Raw genomic sequence first — 23,968 nt, 5'->3', positions numbered from 1 at the left:
CTCACAGTGTTATTTGAGTTAAAATCTCAAAGGACAGCATTATATTTTTGATATTAACAGCAACTCTGGGCCTCTGTAGAGTGTGCAGATGATCTCATCGCTGTCTAAAAATGGATAACAAACATAAGAAGTGCTGAATCCTTCAATAACACAGACTATTAAGAGGTGTGTAGCATCGCTAACTAGCTAGCAACAAGCCTCCAACACAGTGCGTATGCTAGCGGCTAATCTAACTAACCCTGAAGGTTTTTTGTTTCACATATAGCGAGAGAAACTTCTGCTTGTTTGTACTGCAATTCTGGGCGTATCTCAGTATGCCATGCACATACTACATAGTGCTACATAAGGATCAAAATCCGCAAATTATCTAAAACAACAAGAAAAGGTAAATGACATATTATTCAGATATTTTTTTTCTGTTTGGTTTTGTTGTTTGGGTTTTTTCTGTCAGTTATGCATGAAGATCTGTGGATGTACCAGTTGGTTGAGCTTTTTTTCTGCTGTTTTCAACCTTGTTCAATTGTTCCGCCTCCAGTCTTTACCTTAATACCTTATTGTCCTCTGTGACACCAGTTAACTCAAAAGAAGAACACCACACCTTTCATAGCTTGCAACCTTTCTAACGATTACATGCAAGTTGTTCAAGATTTTCAAGAAAGGCTTTTTCTCACTCGCTCATCATTTTTTAGTTATTGGCGCTCCATAAACAGCAGGAAGAAGAGGTAGGAAATGAGCTATTTCTATACTTTTGTCATACCACAAGAAAAAAAACCCAATATCTTTGTAATTACATAAATAAGTTATGTTAATTTAAATTTTTCCAATACTCTCTGATTCTGGCGCTGTAGATATTCATTAGTTTGTTTCATTATGCACCTGTCAAGGAAGTGCATCTTTGAAGTAAAATTTCCTTTACCATAAAAAGGGAAAGAAGCCCATACTTTTATATTTATATACTGTATTAGGTACACCTGTTTGAGAGCTATTTAACTCATCTGTTCAGGCATTTAGGCACGCAAACATGGTCAACTCTACACATCAGAAGTTGTATTACTGAGGCGAGCAACACAGAGTGGCTCTCCCCTGAGGTTTCACCTTAAAACTAAATTTCTGGATCTTTATTTCATATGAATTGTCTTTCTCCAGGTAGCTGTGCTCTGTTTTTAAATATGCAGCCACAATAATGAAAGTCTTTTTTTTTTACCGTAATATTATGTTTATTTTTATATTTATGCCTTAAATGTTGTGGGTCAAGGCACACATTTTCTTCCGAGCACAGAAAAAAGTAAAACTGTAAATAGTTTTGTTCTGTGTAAATTATGTTGATCATTATTGTTTCCCTCATCTGTGGAGACTTGGGAGAGTATTTTTTAAAAGATGTTAGAGGGTTAAAGCCTGTGGGTCTCCATATGTTTTCTTATGAGTGCATACAGAAATTATTAACAAGAAAAGACACACCTCTTTAGCAAATACAATGTTTTTTCAGTCACTGAAGCAGGGAGGTATTTGCATTGTAATCTCCTATTCAAAACTGGCTTATAGGTTGTAGTGTGCCTGTGTCCAGCTGACATCTGAGCACATATAAGAGGTTGAAGAACCAGCCAGTTCCCCTCATTAAAAGAATAATAAAATGAAGAACTCTTAAAGAGATCTGGGATGGGCATTGTGTAAAACGTGACTGGCACATACCTAACCTGCAGTGAGACACCTGTGCCAAGGTGACTCATGCAAAATACAGGGAGTGCAGAATTATTAGGCAAGTTGTATTTTTGAGGAATAATTTTATTATTGAACAACAACCATGTTCTCAGTGAACCCAAAAAACTCATTAATATCAAAGCTGAATGTTTTTGGAAGTAGTGTTTAGTTTGTTTTTAGTTTTAGCTATTTTAGGGGGATATCTGTGTGTGCAGGTGACTATTACTGTGCATAATTATTAAGCAACTTAACAAAAAACAAATATATACCCATTTCAATTATTTATTTTTACCAGTGAAACCAATATAACATTTCCACATTCACAAATATACATTTCTGACATTCAAAAACAAAACAAAAACAAATCAGCGACCAATATAGCCACCTTTCTTTGCAAGGACACTCAAAAGCCTGCCATCCATGGATTCTGTCAGTGTTTTGATCTGTTCACCATCAACATTGCGTGCAGCAGCAACCACAGCCTCCCAGACACTGTTCAGAGAGGTGTACGGTTTTCCCTCCTTGTAAATCTCACATTTGATGATGGACCACAGGTTCTCAATGGGGTTCAGATCAGGTGAACAAGGAGGCCATGTCATTAGTTTTTCTTCTTTTATACCCTTTCTTGCCAGCCACGCTGTGGAGTACTTGGACACGTGTGATGGAGCATTGTCCTGCATGAAAATCATGTTTTTCTTGAAGGATGCAGACTTCTTCCTGTACCACTGCTTGAAGAAGGTGTCTTCCAGAAACTGGCAGTAGGACTGGGAGTTGAGCTTGACTCCATCCTCAACCCGAAAAGGCCCCACAAGCTCATCTTTGATGATACCAGCCCAAACCAGTACTCCACCTCCACCTTGCTGGCGCCTGAGTCGGACTGGAGCTCTCTGCCCTTTACCAATCCAGCCACGGGCCCATCCATCTGGCCCATCAAGACTCACTCTCATTTCATCAGTCCATAAAACCTTAGAAAAATCAGTCTTGAGATATTTCTTGGCCCAGTCTTGACGTTTCAGCTTGTGTGTCTTGTTCAGTGGTGGTCGTCTTTCAGCCTTTCTTACCTTGGCCATGTCTCTGAGTATTGCACACCTTGTGCTTTTGGGCACTCCAGTGATGTTGCAGCTCTGAAATATGGCCAAACTGGTGGCAAGTGGCATCTTGGCAGCTGCACGCTTGACTTTTCTCAGTTCATGGGCAGTTATTTTGCGCCTTGGTTTTTCCACACGCTTCTTGCGACCCTGTTGACTATTTTGAATGAAACGCTTGATTGTTCGATGATCACGCTTCAGAAGCTTTGCGATTTTAAGACTGCTGCATCCCTCTGCAAGATATCTCACTATTTTTGACTTTTCTGAGCCTGTCAAGTCCTTCTTTTGACCCATTTTGCCAAAGGAAAGGAAGTTGCCTAATAATTATGCACACCTGATATAGGGTGTTGATGTCATTAGACCACACCCCTTCTCATTACAGAGATGCACATCACCTAATATGTTTAATTGGTAGTAGGCTTTCGAGCCTATACAGCTTGGAGTAAGACAACATGCATGAAGAGGATGTGGACAAAATACTCATTTGCCTAATAATTCTGCACTCCCTGTAAATGATAAATTGATGAGATGTGTTATACATTGACGTGAATACTCATGCTAACAAAAGTTTACAGATCTGAAAACTGCTGTTCACAAACGCTGTCCATCTAATCTGACTGAGCTGGAGCTGTTTTGCAAAGAAGAATGGGCAAGGATTTCAGTCTCTAGATGTGCAAAGCTGGTAGAGACATACCCTAAAAGACTGGCAGCTGTAACTGCAGCAAAAGGTGGTTCTACAAAGTATTGACTCAGCGGGCTGAATAATTACGCACACCCCACTCTGCAGTTATTTATTTGTAAAAAATGTTTGGAATCATGTATGATTTTCGTTCCACTTCTCACGTGTACACCACTTTGTATTGGTCTTTCACGTGGAATTCCAATAAAATTGATTCATGTTTGTGGCTGTAATGTGACAAAATGTGGAAAAGTTCAAGGGGGCTGAATACTTTTGCAAGCCACTGTATGACTCATGTGTCCATTTGCTAAGTTTAACTATTTAGATGTAAAAGATTTTTCCTTTGCTAATCAACCTACTATAATGTGTGTTTCTGTGTATCAACAGATGTCTATCTCTACAAACTCAAAGCTTTTTGCGATTGCTGTTGTCGGTGTGCTATTCATCGTGTTTGGATTCTATTTTGGGAATTTGTGTAATTGGACAAGTGAGCTAGCCAGCAACAATCTTCCAACATCAAAACAAAGGTAAATAATTCCTGTATCGTGTGTGTGTGTGTGTGGACACACCCTCCTCTTCAAATATGTATGTTATACATTTTTCTTTTCATGGCAAATAGACTGAAGCAACTGAGTGAGAAGCATAAAGTGATATAGCCAAAACAGTGTTGTGCTAAAGGGGCCCGTGCACAATATTTGTAAAACCCTTTGAAAAGAAGCTGAGAATCTGCATGTCAATTATGTATTGATTATTTGATAGTGTCTTTGTCACGATCATTATAGAGGGCACTGCATATATGTTCAGAAATATTCTGGGAGATTCATGAATGATCAGTAATTCATTTTATTCAACATTTGTACACTTACTGTTTCCGGTCAAATATGACCGATCACTAGAAATGAATAGTGGAGACAACAATTAGTGTAAATAACTGAGTCCAGGTACATCCTCTTTTTTCAGATGGACATACACACACAGACACACACACACATTGGGTTCCCTAGCAACTACTGCCCAATAGAGCCTCACTTCCACGAGAACAACTCCTCTGTTGGCAGTATCATTGTATCATTGAACTTTTCTCATAGATTTGGTGTACAATCCTTTTTTGAGGCCTTGCTCACAGGTCACTGGGTGTCAGCACCATGGCAAGGCGATATATACCCTAAGTGAGGCTCTTTACTACTTATTTGATCACTACACTGGTGAGGAGGTGAGAGGCCAGGAAAGTGACGGTGGGGATGCATTAGAGGAGAAATTGTCTGGATCTGAAGGTGGCACGGAATGTAATCTATGCAATCTACACCAAGAAATGACTGATGAGGAGGAATCCAATGATGAAAAGGATGGCCATGCTGAAGCTGCCATAAGGATCACATCACATAAGGATATAATTTCTTTTATACTTGACTGTAGTAGTTCATTTAAATGTTGATGTTGAATTGTGACTCTTCAGGACTTTCATATTACAGGCACTCTTCAGGATCTCTACATTATAAGTCATCTTTGCCCACACAACGTCGCTTACTTGGTCCATGCACCTGTCCTGATGGCTCTACAATTCTCAAAGACCACATCCCAAAAGACCAATATGAGGAATTAATGCAGCGACGAGCTAAAGAGTTCCAGCAATACAAAGTCAGGTAGAAGATGGATATATGGTGGGAGCTTTCAGTGAACTGTTAGACTTACAGTTCAGTAATAAAAGAGAATGAAAAATATATGTGTGTGTGTTTGTGTGTGTGTGCATGCGTGTCATACTGAGTATTCAAAATTCTTTTGTGTCATTTTTCCCTATTCCATCTCCTCAACAGGACTAATTCAGTACTATCCAAGCTACTTTTTGCTTTGCCTAACTCTCCTCTGCAGTATCCTATCCAGGGTGTTATAGTACGACCCTTGACTGCCACTGCAATACCAGGTATGTCTAGCTCAATTTATGCTTCAGTCACCAATGTTTTAGTTTTTATTTTTCTATAAAAATAGAAGTACAAATTGAATAGGAAGGCAACAAGGCCATGGTTCACAGTTGTTTATAACATGAAAGTGATCACTTTTTATAAAAGTATGCTCTCAGTAGTCAGATCAAAAACAGCACTGAACAAATACATCTGCAAAGAAGTAGGTATTTGGTGATTCAGAGCCAATAGCATTAGGTAAACTTGAGTCATTTAAAACACAACTAGAAAAAGTTGCATTTCCTGCGAAAATACCGGGTAAATGCCATGTAGTGGAAGTTGTCTTTGAAAAACTGCTGAAGAAGCGGAACTATGTGCTGAAAAGAGGTGAAAAAGCTGAAAGGCCACAAATAGTCAAACCTACGCCCCCCGGTGTCAGGGTGCCTGCTCATCTCAGTGAGCTAAACAGCAAGCCAAACCGGTGTGCAGAAGAAGATGAACTTGTCTACTGAAAGGAGGAAGAAGCTGAACTTTCTGCTGAAAAAAATGTTACCACGGGAAAGATTCAAACTTGCGCCTCCCGCTCTCAGAACACCTGTTCGTCTCAGTGAGCTAAAACACGGCTCACCCCATCGAGCTAAACCCGCGACCACACTTGTAGTGTGGTCCCAATCATGTGAATGGGACAAAAAGTTGCACAAAAAGCTTAAAATTTTAAAATGTGTAAAAGTAATGACACCAAAAGATAGAGCAGAAATGGCAGAATATTTTAAAATTTGAATGGTGAAAATAGTACAGGAACTGGGGGAGTAGTTAAAGGACAAAAAACGGAGCAACTAGAATAATAAGAAGATTAAAGAATAAAGAGAAAAAGGAACACAATAGGTTAAATGCCTATGGCATTCACCCAGTGAGGAAAAACTAAGTGAAAGATAGCTGAGGTTTCCTCAAGAACTTACCTTGCAACACTTGTGTGAAGTCAAAAGATGATTTGAATATGTGTATTTCAGTAGAAGGACTAAGTGACACTGAAGGTAGTTTTTATTTCAGGTTTAGGTCTGCATGCTGAAGAAGGAAACAGCTATAAGGTTGGTCTGATATAACAGATTAGAAACAGGCAGATCTCACCCAGATCTCCCTGACTGAATGGTAGAGGTTGACTGGTTTATGCAAGATGGCGGCTTGAATGTTTTTAAAGTTCAAAGATATGTATGTTTAACTTATTTTATAAAAGGCAATGATGATCAAAACATTCATTAATCATTAATTAATGAATGTTTAATTTTAATTTTGATGTAAAAATTTGGGGCAAAATAACTGAATTTAAATTCAGCTTTTGTGTGAATAATTGAGTCGATTTTTGTCAATATTAAAAGCAATAATACTTCTTTCTTCTTTGACATGATTTTTTAATCAATGTACAGCAGCCATCTTGGGTAACCTTGGGCTTTTATACAGCTTGCTACTGAAAATGCTTTTGAAAGCCGGTATCTTATTCTGAATTTAAGTTCACATTTTCGCATTCTCATGCTAAGAGAATTGTTAATGTACGATATACTAATTCTCAAAAAATGTATTATTGCATTCATGTGTGGCAAACAAGGCTTGGTATACAATCTACATAGTCAGTATGGGCTTTCATAACACATTGTTATTCAGTTTCAGTCAGTTTATTTTAGTAGACCCTATATTTCACCAGGTAACACTGGTTTTGACTAGTGAGATATGTAAATCTGTGCAAGTTATGCATGTACAATAATTTATGTATACATTTATAGAAATGTATTGTTTCTATAATTTACCAAGTATCATAAAGTTGAAGTTATTGTGTGTTACATACGTAGTAGAGTCAACAGATTTCCTGAATATGAGAGATCATTAGATTTGATTTATTGATGAACAGAATATAGGTAGGTGTTTGGCAGTTAGACTTCGATGGCCTTTCTCGGCAGAAAGGAACCCCAGCTGTGAAAGGGATTACAGCAGGACCCCCAAAATAACAAAGATCTTACAGCTCTTCCGGCTGGGGAAAAGAATATGCATGTTAGGAGTAATGCATGTCACAGGGAGGGCATAGCAAGCATAAGCACAGAGAAGGGTGAGCAACTAGGAAAGGTCTGGTAGGAACCTGACCAGGGCTAAAGGCGAGCCTTCTAGCCAGAGGACCATCCATCAGTATGGGTGCTGGCACTACCGCCGGCCCTCCAGTGGCAAGCATAATTAGCTCTCTCTTCACCACGACAGACCAGTACAGTGTCTACAACACTGCAGCCGCAGCACCAATCAGTCTGTCGATCTCCTGCTCCCCTCTCCCCTAACTCGTAAACAAGACCCCAAGATATTTAAATTCCTCGACTTGGGGCAGGAACTCTTCCCTGAACCAGAGTGGGCACTCCACCCTTTTTCAGCTGACCTAACCCCCTAACCCTGGCATAGTTGTCAAAAAAACAGCAGGAATCACCTGATTTGTGATACGATATGTATGACATGAGCAACAGGAGCAGAAGGACGACAAGCCTTTCTAATTTTTCTTAAATGAGGTTCTCTATGTACCGAGTGTTGTGGCTGAAGGCTGAAGCTCTTTTTGAGAAAGGTAAAGTCTGGGTGTGATCTTGTTGGATCTGCATCATTCATAAGAGTCACTAAGGTCCAGTAAGTCTCCAAGCCTGCACACAAGTGTGTTAATTGTGTTTCAAACAAACAAACAAGCTTTATTCACCACATACACAATCATACAGAGTACAGCATGCAGTGAAATGTTTTGGGTCCGAGCTGCGGACAGGCTGCAGATGTAGCCGCGCCATTCCAGGGCTTGGTTTTTAGCATGGGGGCTCTAGTCAGGACCCTTACTGGATACTGGGTGGGAGTCAAACTTGAGACTCCCAGCCAAAAGTGTGTAGTCTTACCACTACATTATCCAGCTGCCAATTATCAATTACAGCCCTTTTGGGTAGTTGATTTTGAAATTCCTCAAACAGCACAAGTTCATATGATCATGATTGGTTTTAACTTTACTAGCCTTTGACATTTGTTAAAAAGCACCCTTTTCTCTCTTGCAATCTCCACATAAGTAGGGGTGGCAGGTTTATTTCATATTCCTAAATTTTTACCTTTCAGATTCAAGCACTAATTCCTATGCTTGCAGGACAGAATTATATTGTTTCACAATATAATTCTTATTGTTTGAATTATATTGTTTCACAATATAATTCAAACTGTCCTCAGTTGAAGAAGCTGTGCATACTTGCATCTCCCAATAGTTTGCACTCTAACAAAACGGACCACACATCCTTTGGGCTGTGTAGTGCATCTGATATGCACTGAATGCTATAAAACTATATGAACACTGAAAAATATGTTTTTGTGTCAAGTTCTCTAAAAGGCGGGACTAATGTCTAATGCCTTCTCACTTTAAAGATTTCTTCAGGTTTAAAAAGACAGCTTGACTGGTGGTGGAGTTTTGTGGAGGTGGTAGTAATGTTTGCATTGCTAAAATTACTCAGAGCACTTTTTATTTTATTCATGTGTTTCTATTCTAGGTTCTCTTAACTGTGTCAAATGGTGTCCTAACCACAGAAACTTCAACTGCAGAGGCCACTGTTCAAGGTGAGTTTCCAAGTCAAAGGTAAATTTGACTCCAAGTCGAAGGGTGGGCCATTTATATGGATACACCGTAATAACATGGGAATGGTTGGTCCTGTTTGTGGCACATTAGTATATGTGAGGAGGCAAACTCCTCAAGATGGGTGGTGACCATGGTGGCCATTTAGAAGTCGGCCATCTTGGATACAACTTTTGTTTTTTCAATAGGAAGAGGGCCATGTGACACTTCAAACTTATTGGTAATGTCACAAGAAAAACAATGGTGTGCTTGGTTTCAACGTAACTTTATTCTTTCATGAGTTATTTACAAGTTTCTGACCACTTATAAAATGTGTTCAATGTGCTGCCCATTGTGTTGGATTGTCAATGCAACCCTCTTCTCCCACTCTTCACACACTGACAGCAACACCGCAGGAGAAATGCCAGCACAGGCATCCAGTATCCGTAGTTTCAGGTGCTGCACAGCTCGTATCTTCACACCATAGACAATTGCCTTCAGATGACCCCAAAGATAAAAGTCTAAGGGGGTGAGATCAGGAGACCTTGGGGACCATTCAACTGGCCCATGACGACCAATCCGCTTTCCAGGAAACTGTTCATCTAGGAATGCTCGGACCTGGCACCCATAATGTGGTGGTGCACCATCTTGCTGGAAAAACTCAGGGAACGTGCCAGCTTCAGTGCATAAAGAGGGAAACACATCATCATGTAGCAATTTCAAATATCCAGTGGCCTTGAGGTTTCCATTGATGAAGAATGGAACCACTATCGTTGTACCCCATATACCACACCAAACCATCACTTTTGTTGTTCCAACAGTCTTGGAGGGATCCATCCAATGTGGGTTAGTGTCAGACCAATAGAAGTGGTTTTGTTTGTTAACTTCACCATTCACATAAAAGTTTGCCTCATTACTGAACAAAATCTTCTGCGTGAACTGAGGGTCCTGTTCCAATTTTTGTTTTGCCTATTCTGCAAATTCTGTGTGCCGATCTGGGTCATCCTCGTTGAGATGCTGCAGTAGCTGGAGTTTGTAAGGGTGCCATTTGTGAGTAGCTAATATCCGCCGAAGGGATGTTCGACTAATGCCACTCTCCAGTGACATGCGGCGAGTGCTATGCTGTGGGCTCTTGCTGAATGAAGCTAGGACAGCCACTGATGTTTCTTCGTTAGTGAAAGTTTTCTTGCGTCCACATTTTGGCAAATCCAACACTGAACCAGTTTCACAAAACGTAGCAAGCAGTTTGCTGACTGTAGCATGGGAGATGGGTGGTCTCGTAGGGTGTCTTGCATTGAAATCTGCTGCAATGACCCGGTTACTGCGTTCACCAGATATCAACATGATTTCGATCCGCTCCTCACGTGTTAACCTCTTCGACATGTCAATGGCTGTGAACAAAGAGAAACTTGTAAATAACTCATGAAAGAATAAAGTTACGTTGAAACCAAGCACACCATCGTTTTTCTTGTGACATTACCAATAAGTTTGATGTGTCACATGGCCCTCTTCCTATTGAAAAAACAAAAGTTGTATCCAAGATGGCCGACTTCTAAATGGCCACCATGGTCACCACCCATCTTGAAGAGTTTGCCCCCTCACATATACTAATGTGCCACAAACAGGACTTTAATATCACCAACCATTCCCATGTTATTACGGTGTATCCATATAAATGGCCCACCCTATATGTACCAAATTAATATTGGTTTGGGTTTTTTTCTTTTGTTATTTTTAATTATGGAATATTATTAGTTTTCTTTTTTTCTCTTTGTTTCATTGTTTTTTCTTCCTGTGTCCCTGATAGAAGGCTCAACACTGTACAGAAAATGCTAATATTTATATAATTATTTTGGATGAAAAATTAAACAGTGGAAGACTAGTAAAAGCTAGGTGTAAGTTAAATTATATGCCAGGAGTGAACAAGATATTGATACACTGATCAAGACATACACTGATCCATACCAGTACAGCGTCTACAGCAATGACATTGGAATATCATTCAAACTGGAGACGTTTATTTGAACGGTAACAAAGAGAGGGAAGGTAGTCAGAACTGAGGGAACTGCACTTGTTGATCTGTGAGACCAGCACCCGAATACAGGAAGTTTGATCATATGAGTATTATGTCGGTGCAGAGCTTGGATGGAGCTAGTACGTGAGGGGAACTCCCCCAGTTCTAATTGCCTCTAAATTCTAAATACCTACCCTAGCTACTCTGATTAAAACTGGGGGGACTGAGTAGCCTTGCAGGCCCAGTATGTACCGGTCACAGCTGTTGTGACAGCACCCCTCTTGTTCAGTGCTCTTGGAATATGACTGGGTTTAGTTTAGTGGCCTGGACTGTATGACTCAAGGGTCTGAGTTCAATTTCTCTAGCTACACCTGATGGCCAGGGCTTTGCCCATGGGAGCTAGCTGGCCTCAGCCCAAAGAAGCTACATGGGTCCATCCACCTATGGGCCCACTACCCATGGTGGAAGTATACTTGAATCCTCCACCCTCCACCATCTTTCTGGACATTGAAATTTTCTCCAGTGGATGAGAAGTTGCTTCTCTGTACCTTGGGTTGGGGAAAAGGTCCTGACAATCATTTGTCTGTGTGCCAAATGACAGTTCAGAGTGCTCAGCCTTCTTGGGGTCAATGGGTGGAGTGCTGGGAAGTGCGCCAGCTGAGGATTCCATTGTTCTACTCCATGACTCCACATGGGCAATGATAGCGTGACCTGGAGAGGTGTCATAAGGAGGAATGGCCTGTTATATCTGAACCTAAATGGTGTTCTGTTACTGGACTTCAGTGTTAACTACAACATAACACCATAATTAAGCATAAGGGTATTCATAAGTGTATGTGGCACCAGAACACTATGTCGAAGGTTGATGATCAATTTTGTAATCGGATTATCAGATCTGCAGCTGTAAGTCTTGGACACTCAGGAGTAGAGATGAGATGCGCTGCTAGTTGAGCACCACCTGGTGATCAGTTGTAGCAGAAAATTCTGGACAGAACTGATGAGGGTATGCTGGACGCAGGGGCCATCTTCAATTTCCACTGTAGAATACGCATGGCAGACCCTACGACATTGTCACACTTTCAAACACTTCTTTATTCAGTTGTCGTTTGTTTTACATTTGGCTGTAGCTTTTCAGCTGCCAGCCACACATACACAACAACAACACTCAGGCCCCAGTTCACTCTTTTATGGAGGGAGGCGTGATGATCTCATGCAGCTCAGGTGTGTTTGCCTCCATGGTAGTATGCCACGAACCACGCCCCATCACACCCACCTTCAGCAGAGACTCAACTGCACTCTGAGGGAGGCTGGGAACAATGAATCTGAGTGGATCATGTGCCACACCGCCATTGCGAAATTGGTAACAAGGGGCTGTGGCTTGTAGAGCCTGTGGGATTCCAGAGGCAACTGACAGGTGCTGGCAGGCTAAGCAAAGTACAGTTGTGGGTCTTATGTGGCTGATTCAAAAATGTAGGTGTGGAGTTCAGTGAGACCATGGAACAATAACTTTTATAAATTTATATAAATTTATATTATTTGCTAAAACCAAAATACAACATTGTGGTCTAATAGAATACATGTTTGGTGTTTGGAAGAATTATTTCCAGTGCCTTCACAAAACACTTATGTTTAGAAAACAAATGGTAACACAACTCAAGTGCGGGACCCAGGCAAAACAAGGCACAAGAATCAGTTAAAGACTTAATTCAATCAGGAGATATTTACAAATAATTTAAACTGGGGCGAGTGACTAATTCAACTTGAACAAACACAAAACACACGAGTCATCTTTTACGTGGGCAAGAGTCTTGACTAAACACAAAGATCAGATTAACTTGAGTGAGACACTGGGTCGTCAGAGTAAACAGAAACAGGCAGCGAGTAGCCGGGTGAGAGAGGAGAGGGAATTAGACAGGGGAGTGAATCCAGAAGATGAGCTTGGCAACTAATATTGTAGGAGTCTTACTTGGATTCCATGTTGGCCGAGGCTGGGGAGAGTGCAGTAGGTGAAGCCTTTGATCAGTGAGTGAGCTGATGAAGAGTGGGCAGGTAGCAGAGTGTGGAGTGGCTCCAGGAAACCACAGCAGCAACTAACAGTTGAGATATTATCCCAGGCAGCAAGAGATGAATGGCGTCCAGCAGAGGTAAGTGAATGAACATAAAAAAGTAGTTTTCAGGCCAGATGGGAAACACTGTAGACAAAGGAAGGTGCGTCATCACACAGAAAGAAGTAGCAAAGGAAGGAGCAAACAAACTGACCTGTTTCCTACACTGGGTGAACTGATAATCTGGAGGAATCTGGAGAGCTGCACCGATCCTTTTGAACAGTTGTTGATTGCACGGCTGACTCACATGTGAAGGTCAATGAAGGTCAAATTAAGGGTTTTCATGTACTCAGCATAAAGTGTGTGTGATCCTTCCTCTGTCTAGGTGGTGATTATCTGTTATTTTCTACAAAGGTTGCTGGCTCTCCATTATTCCTGTCAGTAACACATTAAACTAGCCACTGTTACTTTTTTGAGATCATTTTTATAATTTTTTCCCCTGTAACATCTGTGTAAAATAAAAATTGTAATCTCAACAGACTGAATTCATAAAAGAGTAATGCGATAAAATTTAGAAGACAAAGACATAAATGTATTCTTTTTCTTACAAGGTATCTTGACACCTTTTTAAAAATCCTACCCTGTAAAACCTTTTTTATTACATCTTTTTATGTTATGATGGTTTTTCCATGTACTTGCCTCTATAGCTCCATACAATTTTAGACATTGTGTCTCCTCAATCAGCGTAGTATTGGTTGTTTTACATTAATCTTATTTAGTAAAGTTCAGGACTTCATATTCTCGTTGTCAATTATCAGTAACTAATGTATTTTGGCTGGGCAGCACAGTAGCATGGTAGTTAATACTGTTGGCTCTCAGCAAGAAGGTCCTGAATTCATCTCCACCATCTACTGTATTTCTGTGTGGAGTTTGCATGTTCTCTCCGTGTTTGCACTGGTTCTCTTGTGTACTCTGGCTTCCTCCAAAATCCAAACACATGAAGTTAATGAGGTTAGGATAACTGGTGATTCTAAACTGCCAGTCAATGTGGGTGCCAATGGTTGTCTGTATGTATGTGTTAGGCCTCCGACCGACTGGCGACCCACCCCGACCTCCCAATAAGGATAAGCACAAGAGAATGGATGAGTGAATAATTTAATTAGGAAAGCCACTTTCCTAATTAGTCAGAATAAATTACTCTGAATTAAAGACTACTCCTGTTATATTATAAGTCCTTTCTGAGAAATGACTACCAATATTATATTACTGTGAATATACATAAAGTAAATTTTTCACATCTGTTTGCACTTAGCCACAACCCATTAAATGTAATTTTAAGGCTGATGTAAAGTTGTCTGGTTTTAATTCACAGGTTCTGGAGGGACGAAACTGATTATTGAGTCTAACAGCCTGCTGGTCCTCAATAATCTGCTGGCCAAAGTGTCCTATACCAGCACAATCTACCATATAAACACTGGAGACCTTGGTATGTGTCAGAAATGTGAAGAGCTATAAACCCCAATTTTTAAATGACAATTGAATTTGCAAAATGTTATGTGCATTTTACATTAGCATTAATGTATGAGTTCTGTACGTTATATTTAAAATAACTGTGAAAGAATAAGTCCTGAATTGTTTCTTTGTTTTTTTTTCTTTAAACAAGAGTCCCACATGTTCTGAACCTAAACAAATTTTATTTTTGTGTTCAGTCACTTTCCAGTTTGAAAACTATGAAGCCGCGTTTCCCATTACCATCCAGCAGCCTCATGTACCAGTCCTGTATGACATGGGAACAGGTAGAAGTGAGCTCTTCATCAGGGGTTAAAAGCCAAGTCCATATTCATTTAAATATTGTTGCAAAATGCTTCTTTATTATATTCATTGCATACAGTTAAGAAAATGTGTTATGTTGAGGCAGAATCATTGTTTCCTTCAATCACTGTGATTTTTTCATTATCTTACCCTTGTGGAAAAAAAACCCCAAAAACAAAAACCTCTTTCGCATCTTTTTCATTCCTAGTCGTTTCCACCTGAAACACTGTGCTTTGTTAAGAACTAGTAACTGATTAGTTAAGAAGCATCATCCAAAAGATGTATGAAATCCACAAAAATATAATAATTATTTGACCAATCAAATAATCATAAACCATGCTTTGACATCAATAAAGAACAGCTATATGTACTTAAATTTCGAGGGAGGTGCATGACAAGTTGCATCACAGATTACTGTCATGGCAGGGTATGCCGGTGAGTTTATTAAATGGACCAAAAACGCAGACATGGCAGAAAAACAAGGTATTTTTAAAAAAGGCAGCAGGTAACAGATCCCCACATGGCAGACAGGTCTGGCCCAGATGTGGAGTCAAGCCGGCACTGCTGGCTGACTTCTGGCATGGTAAGTGGTATGTCATCCATATATGGGCCAGGCCTGGCATATATATCACTGTTTATGTGTGGCATGCCACATCTGGCCCGATTGTGGTTTGGTTTATGTGGCCCAGGCTCATAGAACACAGGTCTTCCCCAGATCCGGTATCAAGCTGGCACTTTTGACTGACTGATGTCATGGCAGGGTGTATGTCAACCAGATGTGGGCCAGGTCTGGTAATGATGGCACTGTTTAAAGTACACATTAGGCTGACATCTGGGGCCAGAGGTGAAACTGTTGTGGGCCAGCACAGGGGCCCGCAGTGTGTCTGCAACTGGCCCGTGGCTGCACACAACTTACACATGGCCCATATACCGCAAATACTGACGGCCCTTTGGTGGCCCTTCTTTGCGGTATGTGGGCCATGTGTATGCACATTGTGTGGGCCAGATCCGGGCAATACCAATTTTGCTATGTGGGAGGCTGCCCGCGTGGAAAGTGGTGGCGGAACAGGCGTTAGCCTGACCGACTCTGGGTGCGGAGACCACTGGCTGAGGCGAAGCAGGGCCAGCAGGTGTGGAGACCTCACACAGCCGACTCAGGATTCTGCGGCTGGGGCTGCACAGTGCAGTCAGTCTGTTCAGGCAGTGACTGTAATGCAGCATCCATGGTAGGCTGGATGAGTTCACCTGAGCTCTCAGCCAAGACAGGATGCTGAGACGGCCCGGCAGAGCTCCCAGGTGTATCAGTCTTTACGACCTCTGAGCAGAGGTTAACTGCTCAGCTACTCCGGGGAAGTCTGGGATTCCCACCACAGCGAGGAGCGCTTGTGGTGCAGATGCCGCTTCGTGAGGGAAGCTGACGCCGCAGGAGCTAAAGGTGTAGTAGCAGCAGACTCCTCATCATCTGACCTCATGAGGCTGGCGATGGGAGGTCCATCTGAGGCAGTGAGGGTGAGTGACTTGTCTGTGATGGAGAGGTGGATGTAGGCGACTCTGGGCAGGGGAAGCTGGCCCATGACAGCCTGGGCCAGTGGAAGGGCACGGAGCCCATCTTTCAACTGAACCAGGGAGTCCAACACTTCTGACAGTTGAGGAATCTACAGGAGATGCAGCTCCCTTCAAGTCTGCAATTCTGCACAGACTCCCAATCTGCTCACTCAACTGCGTAGTCCATGCTGGGCGGGCTGTGCTGTCATGATGGGGTGCGCCAGAGTGTTTATTAAGTGGACCAAAAACGCAGACTTGGGAGAAAAACGAGGTATAACAAAAGCTGAGACGTTTATTTGGGCTGATGTCAAAACAAAAATAAAGCAAGGCAAAAGCGAAAACTAAAACATGGGAAAAGCTAAAACTAAAACATGAGAACTGTGACTTGAACATGGCCTGAACAGGAACATGAGAAACTATCACATTAGAGAATTAGAACATGAACATTAACCCGAACAGGAGAAAGAAAACTCTGTGACCAGACCTGACTTGGTGTGGAGACAAACAGACAACCCAACAAAGAACAGGGGATAAATATACAGAAGGGTAATGGGGGAAGAGGAAACACCTGGGGAGACACAGCTGACACAAATATACATGATGAAATGATTTATTGATTAGCATTCAAATATCTCAGTGAATAAAGATTACCACAAAGCAAGAAAGCACGAGACAAGGCTAATCAAAAGGTATTGGCTGAAGCATTTGCTTATTACGCCAACCCTTTTAACAAAAGATCTTTTTGCATGCAGCTCCTGTACACAGGGCTCGAAGCAACGAATAAAACAAAGCAAAGCAAAAACAAACAAACAAACAAAACAAAACAAAAAAAACTTTCCACCTTAGATAACAAACTACATCAAAGCAAAACAATCAAGAGTTTCAGTATTATTTTTTTTGCTCTTTTCATTCTTGATTTATATATTTTTCTAATACTCTATTTTTAAACATGTTTTTAAACAAGGAAAATGAACTACACCTTTTTAAATCACTGTCATAACTATTCCACAGGTTAACTCCTCTAACAGAAACACATCTCTGCTTTATATTTGTCCTTATCTTGTTTTTTTTAAAGAAATCTGTTCCCCTTAAGTCATATTGACTCTCTCTGACTTCAAACAGCTTCTGAGTACTGCGGCAAAGCAAGTTATTTTGTGCTTTATACATTATCTGTGCCATTTTATATTCAACTAAATCATAAAATTTCAGGGTATTCAGATTAATAAACAAAATGTTAGTTGGTTCTATGTAGTTTGATTGATGTATAATTCTTATAGCTCTTTTTTGTAACTTGAAAATATGAAGAGTATTTGTTTTATATGCATTACCCCATATCTCCAGACAATAAGTCATATATGGAAGCAACAGAGTATAATAAATTGTGTATAATGATTTCTTGTTCAGGACATGCTTTGTTTTGTAGAGAATAGCAATGGTTTTTGACATTTTTGTTTTCACATGGTTTATATGAGACTTCCAACTCAGCTTATCATCAATTATCACTCCAAGAAATTTATTTTCGAACACTCCTTCAATTTCAATTCCAATAACCCTGATTTTAGATACATTTTTCATTTGTCTAGTGCCAAAAATAATCAATTTTGTTTTCTTTATATTTAACGATAACTTATTTATATCAAACCAGTTTTTTAATATATTTAACTCCTTTTCCACTGTAGTCAGAAGCTGTTCTAGGTTTTTACCTGAGCAATACAGAGTGGTATCATCAGCTTAGAACAATACACATTTTAACAGTTTGGAAACACTACATATGTCATTTATATATAATATGAATAATTTAGGGCCCAGCACAGAGCCCTGAGGAACACCACAAGTTACCTTCAACTGCTTAGATTTTACATTAGTGATTTCGACATATTGACATCTGTCATCCAGGTAACTTTTCATCCACTTGTATGCTATCCCTCTTATGCCATATCTCTCTAGTTTATTCATTAATATAGAATGATCAATTGTATCAAACGCCTTTTTTAAGTCTATAAAAACACCAACGGTATATTCCTTATTATCTATTGCATTAGATATCCCTTCTACAAGTTCCATCACTGCCATCGAAGTGGATCTTTTCGCTCTAAAGCCATATTGGTTATCACTTAGGAGATTATACTTCTCAATATATTTATCAAGTCTATTAACAAATAACTTTTCTAAAATTTTTGAGAACTGTGGGAGTAGTGATATTGGCCTGTAATTGGTAAATTGACATCTCTCTCCATTTTTATGGATTGGAATAACTTTTGCTATTTTCATTTGTGAGGGAAACACACCAGTTCGAAAGGACAGATTACAAATATATGCGAAAGGTTTCACTATATATTCTATAATACTTTTAATTAATATCATGTCAATACCAAAACAGTCAGTGGACTTTTTATTTTTAAATGTTTTCACAATGTTAATTATTTCTCTATGAGTTACAGCACCAATAAACATGGAGGACACATTCTGAGTAATATGTTTATTTAGGTCGTTATTATTTCTTGACTCTGGAATTTCTTTTGCTAAATTAAAGCCAACATTTACAAAGAAATCATTAAATTCATTTGCAATGTCTTTAGTTTTATCAAGCACAATATCTTTATCTTTTTTAAAATTTTGAGCCCTTTTTGATTATACTATTTAATATCCTCCATGTTTCTTGTGTGTTACTTCTACTTTGCTCCAATAATGTGTGGTAATATTCTTTCTTACTTGTTCTTATAATATTTACTAATCTATTTTTATATAACTTGTACTTTATTTCAGCATCTTTTGTCCTCTGTTTTATGAATCTCTTATATAGATTATTTTTCTTTTTACATGCATCTTCTATCCCCTTTGTGATCCATGGCTTATTTGATCTGTGATGCTTTCTAGCGATTTTCATTAAAGGACAATGTTTTTCATACAGTGAAAATACAGTTGATAGAAATGCATCATATGCACTATTTGAATCTTCATTTGCAAAAACCTCATTCCAATTGTGTTCCTTTAAGTCCACCTGGAGGGCAGCAATGGCTCTTGTTATTCTATGTCGTATCATATCAAATGTTTGATTCTTTTGTTTAGTTTTAATCCCAAAATAATTTTGAAAAATTGCAAAAACAGGAAGATGATCGCTTATATCAGTTATAAGAAGTCCACCTACTATTTCATAGTCAATTTTATTTGTGAATATATTATCTATCAATGTAGCTGTATCAATTGTTACTTGGTTTTATATTGATATGATGCCACAGGGGAAAGTAAAACAAAACACATTTAACATGGAAGCACTAGACTAGAAATAAAACAGGATACATTGAGAGACATAGATATGACACACAAGCTTGACGTGGGCACAGACATAAATCACATGACAGACTGGACAGGAAACATGATACATAACAAAAGAGACACAGATGACACAAAACCCAGAATAAAACTCAACTAAAACCTAACTAATTATAAAAACACAAGAACTTAACATATTTCCAATATAACATAAGGAATCAAAAATATAAAATAAACTCACCATAGGGTTTGAGAAAGTCTTTCAGTTACAGTGTTCCTATGACAAAGAATTGTATCATAATTAATGAAAAGAACCTAGAGTTGTATAAGACTAAAAGAAAATGATAAACTTCAAGGGAAATGTTTACTGAGGTTATAAATCAAGTGAGCATAACGGTAATGTTTTGAGACTTTAATACCAGTGTTGGGAAGGTTACTTTTCAAATGTATTCCACTACAGATTAGTGATGTTCGATTCGTGAACGAATCGTTCAATACTCGGGAATCACTTTACTGACTCGTGAATCATGATTCACAAGTGCAACTGACTCACTGACTCATCCCTGTTGCTGTTAGCAAGCTAATTCCATTAGTAGAAATATATCTAGCTTATAATTAAAATTGTGGGGAAAAAAACAACAGCCAGTTTCTTAACAAAAACATTTCTGCTCTGAACTGGAAGAAAAAACCCTGAGTAGAAGCTCACATCAAGAGAATAGCTCCTCGGTTCACAGTAGCATCGCTCAGCTAGCATGCTAACAGCACATTTGAGTTACTCACCCACTCCCTTGCTGTGCTGAATCGTAGGGTTAGCAAATCACTCAGGACTCGCTCACCCCCTCCCTCCTGGCTCACAGCTCAAACGAGTTGAACGAATCACTCACTCACTCCCCCTCCCTTGCTGTGCTGAATCATGACATAAGCGAATCACTCAGGACTCACTAACCCCCTCCCTCCTGGCTCACAGCTTCTTCTTCTTCTTGGTTGGCAACCAATGTTAAGGCGCTTTACCGCCCCCTGGCTCACAGCTCAGTGGACATTTAGATGAGATATATTTGACACATTTAAGGAAAATACCAATAAAATAAAATAAAAATAAATAAATGTTCCCTTTAGAATTTTTTTTTTGCTCTTTTTTGCGCTAAAAAAATAGTTGTTTTCTTTTACAATCATTCATCTTAGCAGTAGGATTTACATTAAAAGAGAAACAAATTAAGTTTGAGTGAAAATATACATTTTTGCACTCTCTGGTCAACTGACTCAGTGACTCAAATGACTCAAGAAACCCGATTCAATTTGGTGAGTGACTCATTAAAACTCGATTCAGTAAAAAGAATCGAATTTACCATCACTACTACAGATTACAGAATACATGCTCCAAAATGTATTTTGTAACATATTCTGTTACATTACGCAATGTGAGTAACGTATTCTGAATACTTTGGATTACTTAATATATTGTTATGCTTTTTACAACTACATGAATGTGCTATTGCTGTGTGATTTATTACTACTACTGAAGGTTACTCACCATAACAATACCAACAAGATTTTTAAATCTTAATATAAAATGAGTAACAGTAGGGTGGACATTAGGTAAGGCTGCAGTTTTTGCAGCGATCTTGTATAGAAAACTATTCTGTGCATATATAAAACAGGTCTGTGGCTCCGAATTGTAGTAAAGGGACCTCTGGCTAATACGTCGGGTTCTGTGTCGGGCTCATAACTGAAAAGTAGCTTTACTTTGTTGTCTCGGTCAACTTTGCTAGCGAGTGACAGAGAGAGGTGTTGAAAGGCTGCTCCAACAGAACTTACTGTTTCGGAGGAAAACACGAACACAGTGTACAGTCGAGTCTTAACAGCTTACTTACAACTGGGCTCATCAGGCACTCTTTTTGGCTGCAGTGGTTATTATTATATGTACATGCTTCCATCTCCCGTTTCTGGTCGATGACAACTCGTACTTTTCGACTCCTTTTTCTCCTTCCCTCGCGCTCACAGACACATAGAATGGACTGCCATAGTTTTTTAATTTTTTAAAAATATTTCTTCACATTATTATGTGGACCGCAAGTAGAGGTGACATGGGCTGCAAGACTGAGACACAGGCATTAGATCCTCTTAATGCGTCTTTTGTTTGGGTTTCCACTGGCATGGAATTACCAAAAGTAGAGAGGGCATAGCCTAACATATGAAACAGGAAAAGACCGCCGTGTAATCCATTTATTTCAGCAAAGTAACTGTATTGTGAATACTACCGTTTTAGATGGTAACTGTAACGGAATACATTTACTCATATTTTGTATTTTAAATAAGTAACGGCGGTACATGTATTCCGATACTCTGCAACACTGTTCAATACATTAGGATTTTTTTTTTGTAAACCAGAGAATGCACCCACTGCTGGCAATTAGAAGGAATGCACATTTTACTTAGTTTGAATGATGCAGAAATCTAATGCTAATCTGTCTAACAATCCATCTTTTAAAAAAAATATTCTCTGTATACTTCTGTCTCTTAGATATCAGCTCTCAAGTCACTATTGTCACAAAGACCTTCCTGCGCTACAAACAACTGAGGGTGTTATTGGACAGCATCCGGAAATTCTATAGTAACATAAAAGTGATTATTGCAGATGACAGCTTAGAACCAGAGAGCGTTACTGGAGAAAACATCCAGCATTACATCATGCCTCCAGCACAGGTATGCACATGCAATAATTTTCAGATTTTATATATAATATAGATATAATATAAGACATGCAATTGTCGATTCAATTTTTGGAAGATTTATCAAGTACAATTTCAGTTAAACCAGGTGCTATTCCGATATATGAATTTGGGATGTTTCTTTTCTCAGGGCTGGTTTGCAGGCAGAAATCTGGCTGTCTCCCAGGTTACCACCAAGTACTTCTTGTGGGTGGATGACGACTTTTTGTTTTCAGAGAAGACGAAGATAGAGAAACTTGTGGAGGTGATGGAGGCAGTCCCTGAACTAGATGTGGTAAGAATAAAATAGCTTGTGCTGGATCATTAAGTTTGTTTTAACTGCTTTAAATAGAACTCTAACAGCTATGACCCTAACGTTGTACTTTTAGAATATGTAGCCTTTGTTCTTCTCCCAGGTTTTTGTATTCAGATGGCATAAACTAACAATTCTAGCCAACACACAGAAAAACTATTTCCATTTTTCCCCCCCAAAAAAGTACAGGCAAGAGTTAGGGTGAAGGGGTTGGGATGGTATTTTCACAGGTGATACCTTACACTACAGTGAGTTAAAAAGGAAGGGGAAAAGAGGAATGTTGTGCACTTAATCTGAGTAGAAAATACACATAGGACAGAGAGCTGAGTATCCTACAAACTAAGATGGTCTTTTGTTTTCAAAAGTAATTCAAGATTATTTTTGTCAATCACCAGTTTTGAACCTTGGTTACATCTGTTTAGGGTTGATTTATAATGAGTTGTTTGTTTTTTCTCTAATTAGGTTGGTGGGTCAGTACAAGGGAACACGTTTCACTTTTCTATTCTATATGAGGAAGGAGATGAAAACGAAGGTGGCTGCCTATACAGGAAGTCTGGTGGGAAATTCCACCCCCTTCCTAGTTACCCACAATGCCATTTGGCCAGTGGAGTGGTCAACTTCTTCCTGGCTCGTACAGATGCCATGCAGAGGGTGAGATTTGACCCTAAGCTCCAGCGAGTAGCGCATTCAGGTAAATCCAGATCTCAAACGAGTTTAGATTGAAAATGGCACTAAGATGATTTTGTTAAAAGGCAAATGTCTGTTTCTGACTCTAGAGTTCTTCATGGATGGCCTGGGCTCTTTGATGGTTGCCTCATGTGGTGACGTGACAATTGACCATCAACCTAAAACAGCCGAAAACCATAATCCTACCTACAACAAATTCAGAAGCCCTGGAAGAAATGATGGAGAATTCAAACTGCAGCTTCATTTTTTCAAAAACTACCTTAAGTGCATTAGATATGGATAGAAAACCATGAACAAACATAAAGGTCACTTGTTGTCATACATATTGCACTTGATCTGAACATTTTCTTCTCTTTCATTTTTATTGTTTTGTTATTCCTCCAGGAATGACAAAACTTGGGATTCTCAGTGAATATAGCTATTTTTTGCTTTCTGTTGGGTTTTATTGTTCCTTATTTGATTTCTTTATTGTTCTATAGAAAGTTTGATTTCTTATGCTACCGACATAGCAAAATTGGTATGGCCTGGATCTGGCCCACACAATGTGCTTACACATGGCCCACATACCGCAAAGAATGACGGCCCTTTCGTGGCCTAGATCTTGTTT

The 23,968-nt window shown here is 39.4% G+C and overlaps 1 protein-coding gene across 1 annotated transcript; it reads left to right on the top strand.

Moving 5' to 3' along the window:
• Nucleotides 1–619: 619 nt before the first annotated feature.
• LOC116318746 (beta-1,4 N-acetylgalactosaminyltransferase 2-like) lies at nt 620–23,644 on the top strand. The gene is made up of 12 exons (XM_039611595.1): nt 620–722; nt 3,853–3,992; nt 4,938–5,108; nt 5,280–5,386; nt 6,414–6,451; nt 8,903–8,969; nt 14,396–14,509; nt 14,733–14,819; nt 22,175–22,356; nt 22,513–22,656; nt 23,137–23,365; nt 23,451–23,644. Exons 2-12 carry the CDS (start codon nt 3,853–3,855, stop codon nt 23,642–23,644), a joined length of 1,473 nt encoding a protein of 490 aa, XP_039467529.1. The 5' UTR covers nt 620–722.
• Nucleotides 23,645–23,968: the final 324 nt, after the last annotated feature.

Source organism: Oreochromis aureus, linkage group 4, assembly GCF_013358895.1.
Source record: "Oreochromis aureus strain Israel breed Guangdong linkage group 4, ZZ_aureus, whole genome shotgun sequence".
NCBI classification, from domain to species: domain Eukaryota; kingdom Metazoa; phylum Chordata; class Actinopteri; order Cichliformes; family Cichlidae; genus Oreochromis; species Oreochromis aureus.
Note: the sequence above shows the minus strand (reverse complement) of the source record. Positions and strands in the feature narration are given on the sequence as shown.

What these genes read in the sequence shown, in the direction of transcription:
- LOC116318746 (XM_039611595.1), top strand. Translation starts at nt 3,853, where the DNA reads ATGTCTATCTCTACAAACTCAAAGCTTTTTGCGATTGCTGTTGTCGGT. An exon ending in CTTCCAACATCAAAACAAAG is followed by an intron (nt 3,993 to 4,937) that starts GTAAATAATTCC and finishes TTCATATTACAG; the next exon opens with GCACTCTTCAGGATCTCTAC. An exon ending in GACTGCCACTGCAATACCAG is followed by an intron (nt 5,387 to 6,413) that starts GTATGTCTAGCT and finishes TTTTTATTTCAG; the next exon opens with GTTTAGGTCTGCATGCTGAA.